Source organism: Lagenorhynchus albirostris, chromosome 14, assembly GCF_949774975.1.
Source record: "Lagenorhynchus albirostris chromosome 14, mLagAlb1.1, whole genome shotgun sequence".
In the NCBI taxonomy this organism is placed as follows: domain Eukaryota; kingdom Metazoa; phylum Chordata; class Mammalia; order Artiodactyla; family Delphinidae; genus Lagenorhynchus; species Lagenorhynchus albirostris.
This window is the reverse complement of record NC_083108.1, coordinates 48,433,061-48,452,842: the sequence shown is the minus strand read 5'-3', so window position 1 is coordinate 48,452,842 and position 19,782 is coordinate 48,433,061. Positions and strand designations below refer to the sequence as shown.

The 19,782-nt window shown below is 44.2% G+C and overlaps 1 protein-coding gene across 9 annotated transcripts in view; it reads left to right on the top strand.

The window, feature by feature from the left end:
* The window catches only part of LAMA3 (laminin subunit alpha 3), a 258,124-nt gene that overhangs the window by 207,076 nt on the left and 31,266 nt on the right, over positions 1-19,782 (top strand). For 7 of the 9 annotated variants that reach the window (XM_060121894.1, XM_060121895.1, XM_060121891.1 and 4 more), the window contains 11 exons: positions 523-674; positions 837-999; positions 1,427-1,560; positions 2,415-2,559; positions 4,608-4,727; positions 5,251-5,384; positions 10,994-11,111; positions 11,482-11,622; positions 14,224-14,363; positions 14,879-15,010; positions 15,833-15,986. In XM_060121894.1, the coding sequence (XP_059977877.1) occupies positions 523-674; positions 837-999; positions 1,427-1,560; positions 2,415-2,559; positions 4,608-4,727; positions 5,251-5,384; positions 10,994-11,111; positions 11,482-11,622; positions 14,224-14,363; positions 14,879-15,010; positions 15,833-15,986 (1,533 nt within the window). Of the gene's footprint in view, positions 1-522; positions 675-836; positions 1,000-1,426; positions 1,561-2,414; positions 2,560-4,607; positions 4,728-5,250; positions 5,385-10,993; positions 11,112-11,481; positions 11,623-14,223; positions 14,364-14,878; positions 15,011-15,832; positions 15,987-19,782 lie in introns of those variants that run through there. The other 2 variants (XM_060121896.1, XM_060121898.1) reach the window with 2 other exon arrangements.

The window sequence follows — 19,782 nt, the reverse complement described above, 5'->3', positions numbered from 1 at the left end:
ACAGGTTAAAATGGTCAATTTCATGTTGTTATATATTTTACCACAGTTTTCAAAAATTTGTTTTTACCTAAGGTGCTCACATTCTAACAGGGAAGTGAGGTACATACGTCGCTGACCGTGATAACACAGGGTGAACAGGCATGCCCAGAGTGTTGAGGGGACCTTGTATGGGGCTGGAATAACGTAAATGGTTTATCTCCCTTACCAGAACAAAATCGAATGGAGGCCTGAACCCGTATATGGTTCATCTTTATGTCAGGTGCTTGGCAAATATTTGCAGATTGAGAGAATGGAGGAGTGGATAAATGAGTGCCCTCATGATAACGAGAGCAAAAACAGTGCAGACATTGTCAATTAACTGGGCTGTCTGTATTATCTTATACCAGGGTGCACCTCATGCATTCTGTCTGCCCAGGGTGAACTGAATGAAAGCTGTTAGTTATTAGAAATGCGCTCTCTTGGGATGGGAAGTTGAGAGAATGCAGTATGTGAAGTGCTCTGAGGTGGCCTTTTTGTCTCCAGGCCTCCAGGGACTACATAGGCATGGCAGTCGTAGATGGCCAGCTCACGAGTGTCTACAACCTGGGAGAACACGAGGCTGAACTCCAAGTAGGCCAGACCTTGACCAGGAGCGAAACTCAGGAGGCAGTTATGGACCGGGTGAAATTCCAGAGGTGCGAGTCTGATTGATTACTGCTCTTTGTTAATCTGACCTACACTCGCCAAACTTTCATTGTATGCATTGCTGAACCCCATTTTTAGTATTTTGGCTTTGATTTCTTGCATCTTCTCATAAATTTTTATATAACTTTATTATCTAATTTGTTTTTAAACAGAATTTATCAGTTTGCAAGGCTTAATTACACCCGAAAAGCCACATCCAGTAAGCCAGAAACACCTCAATTCCATGACATGGAGAGTGGGGATAGCAACACGCTCCTCGATTTGGACCCTGAAAATGTTGTATTTTACGTTGGAGGTTACCCATCTGATTTTAGAGTAAGTGTGAATGTTTTTTCACGGAATGAAAATATTTAAAATTTAATTTGGCATAATGATGTTTTAATCGGTTATATACAAAATGGATTTAACTGTGTATTCTTACAGGATATCCAGTGACAATGGCTAACACTCACTGAGTTCTTTTATGTGCAGTGATCTAGGCTTAAGTATATTAATTTAAACAAGCATCACTATCTTTCCTATTTCACAGATGAGGAAACTGAAACAGAGAGGTTGAATAACCTGCCCAAGATCAGACAGCTAGAAAATAGCAAAGCCAGAGTATCTGGCTCTAGGGTCCCCATGCTTACCCGCTATGTTACGTTGATGGTTAAAAGTGATAGAGTTATACTGTTTCCTGGTCAGCCTGTTCACTGTCCTTTGTTCAATTAGTGGAAGATTTTTTGGTTTTGTTTTTTTTTAGCTTCCTAGTAGACTGAGATTCCCTCCATACCAAGGTTGTATTGAATTAGATGACCTCAATGAAAATGTTCTGAGCTTGTACAACTTCAAAAAGACTTTCAATCTCAACACGACAAAAGTGGAGCCTTGTAGAAGGTAAATAAAACCTATAAGCTGGTGTCTCTTTGTGATTTCGGTAGCTTGCAGTTATATTACATAAAATATGTGTAATTGTTATTTAAGGAATATAAATTAAATAAGAAAAAGTCTTTTCCTTATTTGTATAAAATATTAGATTATAGAATTTTCTCGATTTTGAAAAAATAAATCTTTCTTCAATTTTGGTGCCTCCTACCACAAAATATTCAGCATTCGTTGGTACCTGATTTAGGCACAGACTATTTATTTACTGTAAACTTCAAAAAAAAATCGTGGTCCCTAAAGTACACCATGACTTTGCCATATGAACCTATTTGAAAGTTGCTGCCTTGAGCGCCTGACCTACCCTATAGTTTAAAAGATTTGGAAGATTCTAATACAAGACAGACTGAGTACTGCTCAGAACAAAATTATATTTCAAGTTAATAATTTCTTATATTGCAAGGTCTTCAGCTGCTGGGCCAGATCTTACTAAGTAGACATTTTCAAAAGGGAATCCTGAATAGTATCTCTAGGGTTGAGCTAGGGTTTGATCATCATAGAGTGTAAGGGCACATCCAGGAGAAATAGCGGGCTGTGGTGACCTAAATGGGAAGAAAATCCAAAAAAGAGGGAATATATGTATATGCATAGCTGATTCACTTTGCTGTACAGTAGAAACTAACACAACATTATAAAGCAACTATACTCCAACAAAAATTTTTTTAAAAAAGATGTTTCCTCTTCTTTAACAAAATCATGACAACTCGATTGCATGGGCTTTGCTCCCTTTTTCCTCTCGTATTAATAAGAACACTTTCCTGGCAGTCCTTTGCTGCTGTGTTCTAACTTACGATGATTGGTGTTCACAGGAGAAAGGAAGAATCAGACAAAAATTATTTTGAAGGTACAGGCTATGCTCGAGTTCCAACTCAACCAAATGCTCCCTTCCCAACCTTTGGACAGACAATTCAGACCACCGTGGATAGAGGTTTGCTGTTCTTTGCAGAAAACCAGGTAATCTATAACAAGCATCCAGATACTACCAAATATGTCCATTCATTTGAGCAATTTGGGGGTAACTGGGTTATTACAAACAACCAACGGATCTGAAAAACAATGTGCAAATGTTAGCTGCATTCTTCCCCTTGGCCCAATTCTACTTTCTTTGCCTGTGCGAGTGTGTGTTTTAGTAAGGCAAGTAATCCGTAACTTGAGAAGATGCCACCAAAATGTGGGAGAAATTGCCCCTTTCCCATTCTTTTGTGTTGTCAGTTTTATTCTTTGAAAACTACTGTCTGCCTAGTAATCTACTTATTTTCTGCCTAAAAAAACGTTAAGACCTCCTGGGGTCTCTGAAAGCTAGACTGTTTGACCTCCTGCTGTTTGATTCTTGGTCGGACTGTTTCCAGGCTGTATGGGATTTTGTCTCTGTCTGACCCTTGACTTGCCAGGTCTAGGAAGCTTCTCTGTTTTCAAGCAGCTGAGGTTCCTAGAGGCCATACTTAAGTCTCCCAGTTTAGAAAGGGCCAAAAGTGACCATCGATGAGTGATCGTCAGCGCCATCTGCTGGTAGATGGTGCTGAACTTAACCTCTCCTGAGAGCAGAGTGCTTCTGTAGCTGCTGCGTAGGTAGTATTTGTGGAGAAATGTGGATCAGCCCGTGGGATCTCCCATCTGAGAATGTAGGATTGATGTGGAGCTTGGGATTTTACCAGACCCTTCTGTCTGCAGGGTAGGGACACAGACCTGGTCCAACTCTCCTCTCTGGGGTTGGTCTGGACCCCTCAGGAGATTCCAAGGCTGAACCAGTTCTGATGGTTTGGGGAGGTCCTGACTGCCTGAAGAATGCAGAGAGCTGAGCAGTCACACAGCATCTTCAGAGCAAGGCAGTTGTTTTCCAGAACAAGGTCTCTTTGTATTACATTTCGAAGTTCTGGGAGACTAAGAACCAGAAATACTACTTATAGTAGAAGAAAACTTATGAAATGCCATTAGTAACCAGATAAGAGAAAATTATCTCCAGTGCTGCTGTTAAGTAGGATGCTATTCTATTATTTATGAGTGTGATGAACCCTCACTGGCTTCTAAGAGCAAGGTTTAGGATCCAGATAAGGACTGATTTTCCTTTTAGGGAAGGACTCTGGAAGTAGACTTCAAAGAGAGTTTCATCAGGAAACTGTGTAAGAGCCAACTTTCCAGTCCTATACCAGACATTCCTCAGCTTACCCTTCCACTAAGGAAATGGTTGGCTCAAGTATGTGCCTTACACCGTGATGGGGATGCAATTATGACCCCTAGTAGGTTTGTGGCTGGCTCAGCAAGGTGATTAGTGACGAGAGAGAGAGAGAAAGAAGAGAACAGGGTGAAGGGCAGAGAGACAGGCTTGGGAGTCATGTAGAACATAAGTTCTGTTAGAGATATTCTGAATTTGAGATATCTGTGAGGCATGCAAGCAATAGCAATTAGGCAATCAGATGTACAGACCTGGCCCTGAAAAGACAGGTCTAGGCTGGAGAAAAATATTTGGGCTCATGGGCACACCTGGACTGGAACCACAGAAGTGACTGTGATTGCCAAGGCAAAGAGAGTAGTGGGAGGGAAGAGGCCCTATTTGGGGTCCCCAAGCAACACTTAAGTGAAAGCTAGAGGAGACATAGGAGTATGTCAGAAAACACATGGTGGAAAATGTTTGGAGTTTGAGGAAGACCCTACCTCTCTCCAACAGGTAGCAGTCATATTTTCAAATGATATTAATGATCTGTAGCTTTTCAGTTTCCATTTTTACATGCTGGTTATAGATTGTTATAAAACAAAATCGTGACAATAGCTAGCATTTATTGTTTCCTTCCTGTGTGCCAAGCACTGTATATGATGTGTAACATGATTTGCAAGATTTAACCATCATACCCGTCCTCGGAGTTGGATATTACAGCACTATTGTTCCTTCGGACTAAAGAGGCAGCTGAAGCTGAGAGCAGTCTGGAATTTGAGAGCATCCCTGGTTCCAGCGTTCTAGCTCTTCCCTGAGTCTTATGGTAATCTACATTGTTTCCGTGCTCTAGGATCGCTTCATATCTCTAAATATAGAAGATGGCAGTCTCATGGTGCGATACAAACTGAATTCAGAGCAACCAAAAGAAAAAGGAATTAGAGGCATCATAAACGACGGGAAAGATCATTTGGTATATCCTTCGAGTCTGTTTATTTGGATTGTTAAATGTTCTCAGTCCTTTAAGTCAGTGCTCAGAACCCTTTTCTATTACCAGATGAACTTATAGTTATTAACTGAGAGACACGTCCTTTTAAAATCTGAACATTTGGGGCATGAAATATGTAACATCTGTGTGGCACAGATAAAACATGATTAATTTCAAATGCAAACATTTGGGGAATTCCCTGGTGGTCCAGTGGTTAGGACTCTGCGCTTTCACTGCCGAGGGCACAGTTTTGATCCCTGGTCAAAGAACTAAGATCCCGCAAGCCGCGTGGCACAGCCAAAAATAACAAAATTTAAAAAAAATAAAAGCAAACATTTCTATTTGTTTTAATAATTTTATGCAAATGAGCTACTGCTCAGAGCCCATGTATAGATACCATGTATATAAATGAACCTGAAGGAAGGCAAACACATAATAACTCTGAACCACTGTGAATAGGATTCTTTTATTTCTCATTGCTTGCTGATTCATCACTCCTTTATTTCAGATTCTGATCAAAATTGGAAAAGCCCAAAAACTTATGCGGATAAACGTGGACTCTCAAAGCATTAAAATTGAAGGTGATATACTTGATTTCAGCACATATTATCTGGGAGGAATTCCAATTTCAATCAGGGAAAGGTAAGATGAGTTTTTTCTTTTAAAGAAGCAGATCACCTCTCTTAAGAGTTATGATTGCTACTGATTAGTCTACCTTTTTTCTTTTAACGTAGATTTTATTTATTTATTTTTGGCTGTGTTGGGTCTTCGTTGCTGCGTGCGGGCTTTCTCTAGTTGCGGCGAGCGGGGGCTACTCTTTCTTGCGGTGCGCAGGCTTCTCATTGTGGTGGCTTCTCTTGCTGCAGAGCACAGGCTCTAGGTGCGCAGGCTTCAGTAGCTGCGGTGCGTGGGCTCAGTAGTTGTGGCTCACGGGCTCAGTAGTGTGGCTCACGGGCTTAGTTACTCTGTGGCATGTGGGATCTTCCCTGGCTTGAACCCAAGTCCCCTGCACTGGCAGGTGGACTCTTAACCACAGCGCCACCAGGGAAGTGGTAGGGTCTACCTTTTTAAAATTCTAGCAAAAAGCAAACACAAAGAATTAACTTTTCAGTATTAACAGTGTTAGCCAACAGAGTAAAACAGGCTGTGAATACTGGATAACAGGACTGGCCATTTGAAAGAGGCTGGGTGGGGGGGGGGCGGGAGGGGAATTGTGTGCCACCCCCCATTGTCATTCCTGGGAGGAGAGAATCCATGAGGAGTAGGCTTGGTGTTGACAACGCTGCCAGTAAGAACAGGGGCTGTGGCCTGGGGCCCTTGAAGACACAGAGGAGAGAGCAGGTAGCCCCTGGCCTGACAGGCGGCCCTGGACACTGAAAGCTGGGGCCACTCCTTCAGGAAGTACCTCCTAGGATGGAAGGCACATCTGTATCACCTGCCCCCTTACGTTTATTGAGCATGGGCTAGGGGCCTAACTGTTTCTCGGATGAATGAATACATGAATGAATTAAATTAATTTGAATGGAAGTAAAGCTTAACCTGAATGAGAAAAACGAACACCATTTTGAGGATACACTTAAAAATAACTTTTACATTTTATTAATATGTTTGCATCCTACAAAAAAGGCTTTTAGATAGCTGACAATGATGTGTGTGGTACAGCCTCATGACTAAGCTAAGAGCACCCCCAAAACGTTTGGTGATGATTACTTTTATACAAGATCTGAGGGGAGTTAACGCTCTTGCTGTTATTAGTCAGTTGGAAGAGCACTGGGTGTGATGTATGAGGCCTTGTGCAAAGGCGGTCTTTCTTCTCAATTCCTTACATGTTTGAGCAGCTGTCCAGCCTCAGGATGGAGGCGCTAATCTTTGTGTTACAGTTGTTAGGGGTTGCCCCCCAAGACAGAAATATGGGTGAGAGAGTTCAGCACTTTGATAGAGTTTGGGAGTGAGTATCTTTACTCCCTAGATTCCTTGAAGTGGAAGGGACCGTGCAGATCGTGGTATGTAACCTCTGAACTTTAATGAAGAAATTGAAAGCCAAAGAGGTGATATTAATATTTAATATTATCAGTGTTAAATAGCAATTCAACCGTGAATTGCTAGTTATGAATGGCCAATAATCTTGGTTTTATTCAGTTAAGTGTAATAAATAGAGTAACCTCAGGTAGCACCATGGCACGCATCTGAGGCTATCAGTTATTTGTTCATTATACAAGCGCTCACTGGGTGTCTAGTGACGTCAGGCAGTGTGGTCGGTGTTGGGATGACAACAGCGAACAGGGCAGAGCCTCAAGTATAGCGGAAGGGAGACAGTAGAATGAGGCCAGTGCCATCAGAGGGGAAGCTCAGGGTGATAGAGGGCCCGGGGAGGGAATCCACCCAGTTGGGGTATCAGGAGAGTGGTCTCTGGCTAGACCTGAAAGACGCTGACATATGAAAGTCACCATGTGTGAGGAGATAAGAACTGGAGAAAGTGTGAACTCTCAAGAGGACACCATGAAGCAGGCCAGGGTTGCCACACATGGCTGGTGTGGGAAGCAGGGACCAGACCACAGAGGATCTTGAAAGTCACAGTAAGGAGCCATTGGGGGCTTCAGCAGAGAAAGGACATGATCAGATTTGGGTTTTCAGTAGCTTGTTCTGGTGCAGGGAGGAGATTGGATTGAGAGGGGAAAGGCAGAGGCAGGTAGAAAGGTTGGAAGATGAGTGTAACGGAGGTGAGAGAGGCGGGTGGCCCGACCACAGAAATGACAACGCAGATGGGGAAAAGGAAGTGGAGTCCCAATATACTTAGGGCAGTGCTAAATGGTTGCTTGGGTTCGGGGAGCACTCAAGAGGGACAGCTGGGCTTTGATCTAGCGCTTGGACAGATGGCCAGCACCAGCAGAGAAACAGGGCAGTGAGTTCAGTCTTAGGCCCAGGAGACAGCAGGTGGAGATGCCCAGAAGGGTTGAACAGAAGGCCTGGACCTTTGCAGAGAAGACCGGGCTGGAGAAAGGATGAACAAAGCTTGGGAACAGGTGGCCACTGAGATTAGACGGGCAGGTGGGCTCCCAGAGCCGTGAGGGATTCTCAGCGGCGATACGAGAGCCACTGGTTGGTGGTTTGCCTCCGTGCGGTGTCAGCAGAAGGTCCGCAGACAGCAATGTGGGTGCCAACCAAGCAAGGTTTCCTAGAGAAAAGTAGTGGGTGAGGATCCAAAGAAAAGGTTCTAGTTTTGGCTCAGCCACCAAATAGCGGGGTGACCTTGGGTTAAGTCAACACTCAGCCTTTCTTTGACTTTTTATCTCTGTCCATTAAAGAAATACACGTGGATATCGTTACACATATATGTACAGATAGACATATAGAAGCTTCCTAGTCATTTGTTTTAAGGTCTTCCAAACAGGGACTGTTTCCATTTTCTGGGCAAGTTTATACTTCGATTATTGATGCAAACCACAATGACGTGGAACATACGGGAGACAGAGGCCAATTGAAAGATGTCACTGAGCTTTTACTCTCTCATAAGCAACACGCTGAACAGTATTCAGCTGTTTCTGGCCCTGCTTCATCCCTCTGGTGCTGTCCTTGACGGTTCAGAGTCCTGAGAACCCCCTCTGACGTGGGTCACAGAGGATTTCTCCTGAGAACCCAGCAGTTCTTTCAAAGGAGGGAGACGCCCCGAGCCCTGGCGTTAGTGGAAGACAGTCAGTGCTTGAACCTGATGTGGAGAGAAGCAAGCCTCGTGTCATCTCTAAATACAGTAGCTTTGACAAGAGAGCTTGTGGGTGTGGTGTTTTCTCCTCTCTCCCTGTAGTGTACCTTCTGGGAATGGGGACCCAGATCTTGGAATGACTTGTTCAGGATTACAGTCAGAAGTCACAATCTGTTAATCCCATCTGCTTCCCATGAGAAGAGGAAATCCTCCCTAATAATGCCAGAGGGCCTCAGACCAACAAGAAATACTTCCTGCGGACCTACCTCATTGCATCACAGAGTATAATAATATAACAGTAAAATGAAAATGATTCAAAAAGTAAACATCAGGCAGGGATCTGTTGGGCATTTACTAACACCCAACATGGAGTTTGGGATTAGATTTCGCTCTTATGCTCTCTGAGATCAGCCCACGGCAGGTTGGACCTGGCTAAGCCTTTGTGAACCGATTGGCCCATGGTGTGTACACGTACCCCAGCGTACTAACCCATTCATACCACAACCTACACTCCTCCGCAGTCATGGTCCTCTAGCAAGCGTGCTCAGACCCAGAATCCTGGAGCAAACGTGGAACTCTAGGCCCTCAGATGAGCCAGAGTAACAAGAACACCTCCAAAAATAGTGGAAATAAATCTTTCCTCTTAACACCTCTGCTGTAGATAACTGTTCCTTAAAGCAAGAGTCAGGATCATTCCAGTGCTGTGGGTACACAACTGTATAAGCGTAGAGAGCAAGGGCTTCAGGTCACACAAGTTTGTGTGACACGCTGACCACGCAGATCCCAGTGCTGCCCACTTCCTGCTGTATGACTCCGTGCAAGTCCCTTAACCTCCCCAAGCCTCCTTGTACATCTGTAATGTGGGCATAGTGATGGTCTACCTCTGAGAGTGGTTGTGAGATTCAGAGTAAAGGAGTTAGCACAGTGCCTGGCACATGGTAAGTGCTTAATAATGTCAGGTAAGAAAATATCTCCCTCGAAAGGTTATTGTGAGGGTCAGATAACAGTACCTTGCACAAAACAGGTGCTCCATATCTGTCGGTGGCCTTTCTTTCCCCTTTACTCTTCTGCCACCTTATTCTTCCTCCAACCTATGCTTTACAGAAAAAAGGAATCAGGAGATGCTGATGAGTCTAAAACATGCTGAAACCCGAGAGAGAATGCATCTAAATATACGTATAAATAGACAAGCTCCAGCAATGAACTTTTCTCCTTTCCTGAGGCAGGAAGCCAACTTTATAAAATAATCAAGCTCGTGCTGTAATGCCAGTGAGGAGTCATTTCTTCCTTTTCCTTTTAATGAAATTTAATTTTATGCATATTACATGTAGCTCAGCTCTTTACAGTGAATTGAATAAAAATGAAGGCAGACCCCTTTCCATTTAGAAAAGTGAGCTGCTTTAGGGATTTATAATGCAGTCAGCTTTGTGTTTCTCTTAGTACATCATTTGCTTAAGAAACACGAATATTTGCCCGGACTTCAGTCATTTCACGTATGTGAATGTTTTTATGTGACGTCAGCTCCCAAAGTCAAATCAAAGGGGAAATGTCAAAGCAGCCACGTAGGAAGAGCTGCTTTAGAAATTGCTTTGTTATAACGATGCACTGACGTGGGGATAGTTACAGACTATGCCGTCTCACGCTGAGTCCTTTCTCTGTACCGGCTACCACTCGAGTGTGTTAACGCGTAATATCTCATTTAAACTCAGGACAACCCTGGGAAGCAGATTACCACACGCACATTGTATAAACGAGGAAACAGAAGCACAGAGAAGGCAGGAGGGACAGGCCTCGAACCCACGCAGCCTGGCTCCAGAGTCCGTGGCAACAGAGCAGCCCCTCCTGAGTGCATGTTCATGACCACGTGCCATGGAGGGTTCCAAGCACTTCCCGGGTGTTAACTTGTTTAATCCTCACAATGACCTCTTGCCCAGCTTGCACAGTTAGGAGGTGGTGGGTACAGCATACGAGGCCAGACAGTGCTTTCCATTGTTCCAGCTTGGCACTGATTAAATACCAAGCCCCACTTTTCATAATTGACTAGGACCAAAAAGTAACAGTTTGTTTCTTCTGCATTTACAGTGGCTGACTTAAACGTGGACAGGAAAAAAAGAGCAAAGAGTTTTCTACAGTATTTCTGGCTCTTACAAGTTACTTATTAGGTTATTAATATTGAATATATATTTATGGTATATTAAGTTATTAATACACTTTTAATTCACGATGCGTTACCATGACTCCGGGAGGGGATGGAGGAGCAATTCCAGATATTGTACATCTTCTGTACCTTTTGGGGACGCTGACCATTCTTCTGTCAACATTGTTGTGTTCACTTTTAAAGCTGAGAATGCAAATCACACAGAAAGGAAATAGATTTCCCTAGCATCACAAAATAGGTAGCATTCTAGACATCCCATGAGAAGAGATAAGCGTAAAACATGTACTTGTTCGTGGGTGACAAGTAGTAGGGAATGAGTGCCGTGTTTCAGCTCCAGTTCCCCGTCAAGCCTGCTGTGGTCCATCTCTCCCGTTTTCTCGAATCCCACATCAGGTTTAACATTTCTACACCTGCTTTCCGAGGCTGCGTGAAAAACCTGAAGAAGACCACTGGTGTCGTTAGACTGAATGATACTGTGGGCGTAACAAAAAAGTGCTCGGAAGACTGGAAGGTAAGTGAAGAGTTCCAGACCTCGCAAAGGAATGCTCCCCAGCTAACCCGTGCTTGGCATGCGTTAACACACCAACTTCTGACGTTTTCTGGTAGCACACAGTGTTACTGTGAACTGGTTCATTTATTACACTCCCCACGTACTTGCAAAACCTCTTCAGGCTTGCATATTAAATTTGTAGGAAAGTAGGAATACCAGCTGTACACACAAAAACGTACAGATGATTGGTAAATTATCGTGCAGACAAGCAAACTATTTCTTCCCACGGGTCACATGGATGGGTTCAAGTGAGGTGACATAGGTTAAGATACTGTATTTCAGCCATGACATGATTACAGCGCCGGTAATTTATTCCGTGTTTTCGTTTCAGCTCGTGCGATCTGCCTCATTCTCCAGGGGAGGACAGTTGAGCTTCACCAATTTGGACTTCCCGTTGCCCAGCCACTTCCAGGCCTCCTTTGGGTTTCAGACCTTTCAACCCAGTGGCATCTTATTAAATCATCAGACAGGGGTATGAAATATTGTATGAATACCGAACAAGATTTAAACCTGACTCAAGGTTTGATGTCAAAAACGATAGAGGGGTTTTGAAGGTAAATTTGTTAGGCATTTTATCTATCCTCACACAGTAAATGCTACTGTGGATTTCAAACATGGAAGCTGTTGCCCATCCTGGGGTAGGTCCTAAAAGAAATCAGGCTTAGAAAATACATTGTAGTTCACAGAATTGAATTTGTGTGTATTCATGAACTCATTTTCATTCTTTTAGGTATATTTTGTGAGTGAAGGTGAATTAGAACTGTTATAAGTAATAATGTAGCTTTAATTTTTAGATCTAAGAAAAAAATCAGAATGTACCCCCATTCTTCCTTTGTTATTCCACACAAGGTAGCTCTTCAGATTCCTTTTTTAGCAGCAGCAGCTAGTTGGACAATATTTCCATCGGTGAATGGGAGAGAGTAAGGTCCTTTGCTCTTTGTTCCTGTACAACAAGCCACAGAGATTCTATAACTTAAGAGGATTTAGCCGGTGTGGTCATGTAGGCGTAAAAGTCAGCTAATACTCAGAAATCGCCTAGCGGAACGAGTGGGATTTTAAAATAGAAGTAGAAGTAGGACACTGTTCTTCTTGGATTTGTTTCTTCAGGATTGCCAGCACAACGGACAACTAGTATATGTTGAAAGGAAGGACGTAGCTGCCTCTGTGGTTATGTCGTAGTAGAACGCTTCTCCTCTCTTGCTATCTTTGTTCATCAGCAGTTTGAGAGCTTTTTTTAAAAACAAAACACATACCGTATGCTAACACATATATATGGAATTTAAGAAAAGAAAATGTCATGAAGAACCTAGGGGTAAGACAGGAATAAAGACACAGACCTACTAGAGAATGGACTTGAGGATATGGGGAGGGGGAAGGGTAAGCTGTGACAAAGTGAGATAGTGGCATGGACATATATACACCACCAAACGTAAAATAGATAGCTAGTGGGAAGCAGCCGCATAGCACATGGAGATCAGCTCGGTGCTTTGTGGCCACCTAGAGGGGTGTGATAGGGAGTGTGGGAGGGAGGGAGACGCAAGAGGGAAGAGATATGGGAACATATGTATATGTATAACTGATTCACTTTGTTGTAAAGCAGAAACTAACACACCATTGTAAAGCAATTATACTCCAATAAAGATGTAAAAAAAAAAAAAAAAACCCTGAAAAAGCACATGCCAACATTTAGATTGTGAGAGTGGCTTTTCCATCAGAGCAGGATGTTTGGACCCAGCTCTTTTGACACACACTCCTTGTTTCCTCTACCAAGAGTGGGGACACTTAGTACCCAATATACAAAATGGTCCAAAACAGGGGGAAGAATGGGCTTAGCAAAAGATGAGATCACTCCTGGACAATGCAGGAACCCTTCAAATATCCTAGGAACACTGCCCTCAACTTCTTAATGGATTAGCTAAGGAATACATTTCAATTAGCCTTCCTTTATCCAGTTTATAATGAATATTGCCAATTGAAAAAAATATCAACATAAAGTGAAATTGACAATGGCTACAACCACATACTATATACATTGTTTTAGGCTAAAAGCTCACTGACAAATCACATCTGGTTGAAAACTGCAAAAATTGTACCTGGTAGGAAAAAAAATTAACAAAATTAAAATGACAACTGCTAAAACTACACACATTTTTAAAAATTAAGAATTGACAGAAAGAATCAAATCATCTTGCCAAAATTTGGATCTTCAGAGTTTGACCTTGGAAAATTGAACCTCCTAGAAATTAGGATCTGAAAGTAAAAAATTCATGACTGAAGGGAAACTATCGTTGTAATCATCTATGAAAATAAATTGATGAATCAAGTCTTTGTTGTAAAAATGTATTCAGAAGAACATCGATGCTGACGAAAATAACTTCAGCAAAATGATAGTGAAAATAGGAAAATTTAGAAATATTTTAACTGTTTTGTATAATTGATGGAGAAATTAAGGGACTTCCCTGGTGGTCCAGTGGTAAAGAATCTGCCTTCCAATGCAGGGGATGTGGGTTCAATCCCTGTCAGGGATCTAAGGTCCCACGTGCCATGGAGCAATTAAGCCTGCCACGCCACAGATACTGAGCTCACGCACCACAACTACAGAGCCCACATGCCCTGGAGGCTGTGTGTCACAACTAGAGAGAGAAAAACCCACAAGCCACAACAAGAGAGAAGCCCACGTGCCACAACAAAGAGCCCGTGTGCCGCAACTAAGACCCAACGCAGCCAATCAATCAATCAATCAATTAAATAAATAAAAATTTTAAAAAGGAATACCTGGATCAATTCATTTAAAAAAATTTGATGGAGAAATTAAGGTGGTTTATGAATATAGGTCCATAAAATGCTTTTGACAGATTCATCAGTGTTGGAATAATTTGCTTAAGATTTTTATATTCATAAACGTGGAGTCCAAATATTCAAAAATAATCTTTAGATCAAAAGAGCAAAGTCAAAACATTGGGGTCAAAACATCCTGTGTACCTAGTTTTGATCATATATTCAGTATTAATACATTCATAATCATTAAATGCAGATGGACTGCACTGATGGGTATGTTCTGTGATGATTTTAGGCAAGCAGCCTACAGGTCACCCTGGAAGATGGCCACATTGAACTGAGCACCAGGGACAGCAGCAGCCCAATTTTCACATCTCCACAGACGTACATGGATGGTTTACTGCATTACGTGTCCATAATAAGCGACAACTCTGGGTGAGTGGAATGGCTCTTCTGCCAGAGCGCTAAGAATTTTACTTTATTTCGTTTAATGGAATCTTCTAGTATCTTTTCTGAGAAATATTTGGCCTTAGCATTGACACTATTTTACTAGTAAATCTTGACCTTCTTCCTGGTTTTATATCAATTTTCTCATTTAAAAAATCAACAGTTGGGCTTCCCTGGTGGTGCAGTGGTTGAGGGTCCGCCTGCCGATGCAGGGGACACGGGTTTGTGCCCTGGTCCTGGAGGATCCTGCATGCCGCAGGGCGGCTGGGCCCGTGAGCCATGACCGCTGGGCCTGCGCATCCGGAGCCTGTGCTCCGCGGCGGGAGAGGCCACAACAGTGAGAGGCCCACGTACTGCTAAAAAAAAAAAAAAAAAAAATAGTTTAGTGAGTTACTTCAGGTAGAAGATTTTGCGTCTGAATCAGACGCTCAGTTGCCCACCTGGCGAGAATCGTTTTCCCCAGCTGTTCTCACTCCTGTTTTGTTTTCCTCCTGTTTTTTTAGGCTCCGGCTCCTCATTGATGACCAGGCTCTGAAAGATAACCAAAGGCTGCTAGGCTTTTCAAATTCCCAGCAATCCCTGCGTCTGGGCGGGAGTTATTTTGAGGGCTGCATCAGCAACGTTTTCATCCAGAGGTGGGTGCCGTTTTCTGTGCGTGCACAGCTGATGAGAATGGCCTGTGACCCAGGGGACTTGTCATGGTGGGCTGCACGCCGCTCTCATCCCGCTGACTTTCAAGATGACCTCTTTGGCACGATACACACATTAAAAGCAAACTAACTGAAAGCTTCTGGGCTCATCCTACCTTCGTAGGAGCAGCCTTGGAACACAACCTTGGAAAAGGTTTAATTAAAATTTACTTTCAGATTATGGCCTTTTTAGATAAGAGCAAAACTCTCCCCTGGGCAGAGGGAGAGCCCAGGACTGGTCATGAACCTTAGGCAGCCTGTTAGGAGCTTGTGAGCTGCCATCAGAGCTCAGCAATAATCATCAGATAAAGCAGATTTACCCGTGAGATTTTCCTCCTGAAATGCAGTGAGATAAATCCTTCCACAGACTCACTTCTGAGGTTTCCTCTTGTTCACCATCAGTCTAGGTCATCCAGTGTCTGTGTTTGTCCTCTCTGCATATTTCATTTTCATATTTCTATGTGGCTCCCACTCCAAAGAACTATAATATTCTGGCTTTGCTGCAACGCTGGCTGTTCAAGGCAATAAAAGTTTCCCAAGGCCTTCCGCTGGCAAGGCATGGTGCTGGATATTGAAGGGAAGGCAGAGGTGGGTACAGCACATTCTCATCCGCTATGAGCCTAGTGTTTCCTCTAGATATCCTGTACAGGGAGGAGACAAAAGTTTACCCAGAAATCAGGACAGTAAGAATGTGTAGTTTTGAAACAAATCCTCCCCGCTAGTGCGTCTTCCTTGATATGTCAGCGTTCGTTTCTGCCCTCATTCCAGATTATCAGAGAGTCCCGAAGTCCTAGATTTGGCCAGTAAATCCACCAAGAGAGATGTGTCCCTGGGAGGCTGCAGTTTAAACGAATCACCTTTTCTAATGTTGCTTAACGGGTCTATGAGGTTTAACAAAGACAAGACTTTCAATATCCACCAGGTGAGTATCAAAAAACCTTACCCTGGGTTTTGCTTCTTTCCAGATGATTCTCGTAAGAGAGTCCTGCCTCACCGGAGATGTTGGGGAGGGAGGGATGTAGGTCACCTGATCCGGTGGTGCCCAGTGCCTCCAGGAATAATGGGTCATCAACAGGTGGATTACACCAAAAGGTCAAAGCGGTTTTTGTTTTAGCTTTTATTTTGTATTTTGAATGTCTGACAGTTTTTGCAGTCATAGAACAAATAGAACCTTGACTGCGGTTTCTCAATGTCTGCAGCTGATGTCTTGCTCTTTTGACTCTTCTGCTGTGTCTCCAGCAAGTACAATGATTGTCTCTAGGATACAGGGCTCAGGACCCTTCTCCTGCCCACAGACACTCCTCTGCCTGCATCCTATGACGAGATACACACACGCCCCCAGGCCTTGCCAAGACCAGCGTGGCTTGACCTTGACCGCACATTAGAGACACCTGGAGAGCTTTTACAATCCCAGTGCTTGGGTTGCATTCCACTCAATTAAGTCAGACGCTCTCGGGATAGGTCCAAGCGGCAGGAGTTTGTAAAGGAGTTTGTAAAGCTCCCGGGTGATTCTAGTGTGTAGAACTAAGAGAGGCTGAAAGGAAAGGAAATTCCTTGTTTGGAGGAGTGGAAGCTTTGTCATACATTGAACACAGGGTTAGAACTTAAAAAAGTTCCTTGCTCTGCCTGAGGTCTACAGTGTGACCTCCCCATATCTGAGGTTACAATTAATGTGATTAATGGATAACACTGAACACCTCCCATGTGCCAGGTGCTACGCTGAGCTCTTTAAGTGGATTTTCTTACTAAATCCGCACGTAACCGTATAGGAGAAGTACTATTACCAGCCACATCTCACAGAAAAGGATGCCGTGGCTTAGAAAGGTGAGCAGTTTGCCCAGGCTCCCACAGATGGAAGGCAGAGTTGGAATTCAAACCCAGGCGGCCTGACCCCAAAGCCCAGGCCCTCTCGAGAGCAATGCACTTCCATTCAACCCACTTTTCACTTAACATCAATCACATGCGGCTTGTCTGCCAATATTTCTCCTGCTGCACAATGATTTGGGGAGATGGAGAGATAGTACATAAAAAGAAATTTTTTTTTTTTTTGCTTTAAGAAGAAATATATTTCATAAATCCCAAAGGGTTGTCATTTTACTCTCAGGAAAAGAACACCTTTAGACCTGCCCCCTCAGGAATGAAGTCATAGATTCATTTATTTCCCTGTAATGCTGAGAGTTACTGAGAGATTAAATTAGCACAGTGATGGTGGAGATGGAGCGAAGGAATGGATTCAAAGCTATATAGAAGATGGAATGTACCAGACTCATATAATAATTGAAGGTGGGCGGCAAGGGAGAGGTGGGAGTTAATATAATTCTGAGGCATCTGGATGGATGGAGAAGCCAGTTATGAAGAGATGAAAAGGACAAGCCTTTGGAGGGAACGAGAATGAGTGGAGTTTGTGGCGTATTGAGTGACAGGTGCCTCAACCAGGTGGAAAGCTGGTAGGAGACTGTCAGGTGTCTCTGGGGGCCTCAGCAGAGAGAGTGGGACTGGGGCTATTGATGGGGGATCCCCAGTGAATACACTGTATTTAATGTTCCCCCTGTTCCGTGCAAGCCCCCAGATTAGGTGGAATAAGACATTAATTCTGCCTCCGAAAGCCCAATGACAGAGACAAGGCAACCAGGCTTTGTGGTTAAGTACCGGATTTTGGTGTCAGACTTCCTGGCTTTATCACTTACTACGTGTGTGATCTTGAATGATTATCTAACCTCCCTGTGGGTCTGTTTCCTGCAGCGTACATGAGGATATAGAACAGTAATATCTCACGGTGTTGTGAGGGTTCACTGAGGTAATAAATATAAAATGCGTGGCACATGGTAGGCATGCCATAACTATTAGCTGTTATCGTTATTATACACAAGAATAACCTAAGGGACAGAGACAAAACGTGCTCCAGGAGTGGTACGCCAGGTATTTTCCTGCTACAGAGATCAGGGGGGTTCCTCTGGAGGAGGTGATGCATAGACTGGGCCTGGAGCATGGGTTGAGTTTAGATGAGTAAATCTTGTTGCTACGTGAGCAGAAGCCCAAAGCCGGGAGGCAGGGTGTGGTGGAACTCGCAGGTATAGATGCTTTGCGTGCATTCTCTCTGATGTGCACAAACCTTCACTCTCTCTCTTTCAGTTCCCACCACACCCCTGTGAGAGCAGAATAGAATGCCAACTTTACACGTCAGGAAATTGAGTCTCAGAGAGGTTAAAAGAAAAATGTGCCCAATAGCACCCAGTAAGTAAACTGTAGAGTCAGAATTGAAACTCAGGGCTACAGAATCCCGAGGAGTGTGCTCTTCATAGGCACTTGCTCAGGGGGAGGTAAGCTCAGAGTCACATGCTGCAGCCGGATCAGACAGGCCTCCGATGGCCTGATGTAATTTTGACATTTTTTCTGTAGTCAGCGTGAAGCCATTGAAAGGAGAGCTTTAAGCCATGTCTAAAGACGAATAAACTGGCAGCAGCCTATGGAATGGTTTGGCCTAGGAAAGTTCTACAGACGTGGCGTCAAACTGGCAAAGTACCGGAATGGTCCAGGCAAGACAGTCAGCAGCCTGACTTTCAGGTAGAGGGACTGGGAGTGAAAGGGAAGGAGTGGAAACAAAATATGTCCCGGAGATGAACAGTAAGACATGGAAACAGAGCACGTGCAAGAGGCCAGATGGGAGGGTGTCCATGATGACCAAGGTGTGAGGCCTGGGTGCCCTGAAGGGTGATGCTGCCGTTAAGAGAATTAAGGAAAAGTTGGTACCAAGAGTGTGTATGAAGACTGTTCCTCTTGATGTTACTGCTGCTGACACACAAGGATCTTTCAGGGAGGGAGTGGGCCCCGCTGGTGTGAGCCCCCGGCAGGAATCTCCTGGAGGATCCAGGTCTGGCTGTGATTTTCAACAACTCACTTGACTTTCTGGTGATGGAACATCTCCACTCAGCAGATAACTGGTATTAAGCCTGCATCCCGAGCACCCTCTCCAGGAATCTGGTCAGGTTGGAGAACCTGATCCTGAAGGAATCTGAACTGTTAGGAAGCCTTCAGCCGCTAGGGCTTAACCCTCTGTGGGGATCTATAGTGTCACATTAAGGGACAGCTTGAGGACGAGTGTGCTGCAGGCCTGGCCCGCAGGACTGGGCTCTGCTTCCCCACAGCCATCCTGGCTCCATCCCGCACAGTTCTGGGCTACGGACAGGGCGTTCCCTCACCAGAAGCACAGATCTGTGGCTTTCTCTCTCCTCTGGAAGGAAACATTTCTCAGAGGCCCCGCTCCCTGACCACCTCTTAAGGCTCATGGGCCAGGAGGGTGTCACATGCTCGTTCCTGAACCAATCCCCAGCAGGGAGAATTCCCATCACTGGCTTCCAGGAATGGGGAGCCCCACTGAGCCCTGAGCCCCATGGGAGGGACTGTGGACCCCTCATCAAAATCTGGGCTTTGCAGCAGAGAAAAGAGGGGGAAGGGCTGGAGAGTCTCAGTTCCTTCCAACAACTTTTCTAGTCTCATGTGATGTTTATGATGCTTGTTCTTCTGCATTAAAACTCATTCCTGTTAAAAAGTTCAAAGCATCGTCCAGGTCAGGAGAGACTTCTGTGTGTGGGTCAACTCTGAGGAAAGTGGGGACAGGCTGTGGTCCCCTCCTGTTCTCTGGGTTCTTTCACGGCCCTGCTGCTAAAGCCCAAGTGAATGGCCTGGAGGGGAGATGGCAGATTGGCGGCTCCAGGTCC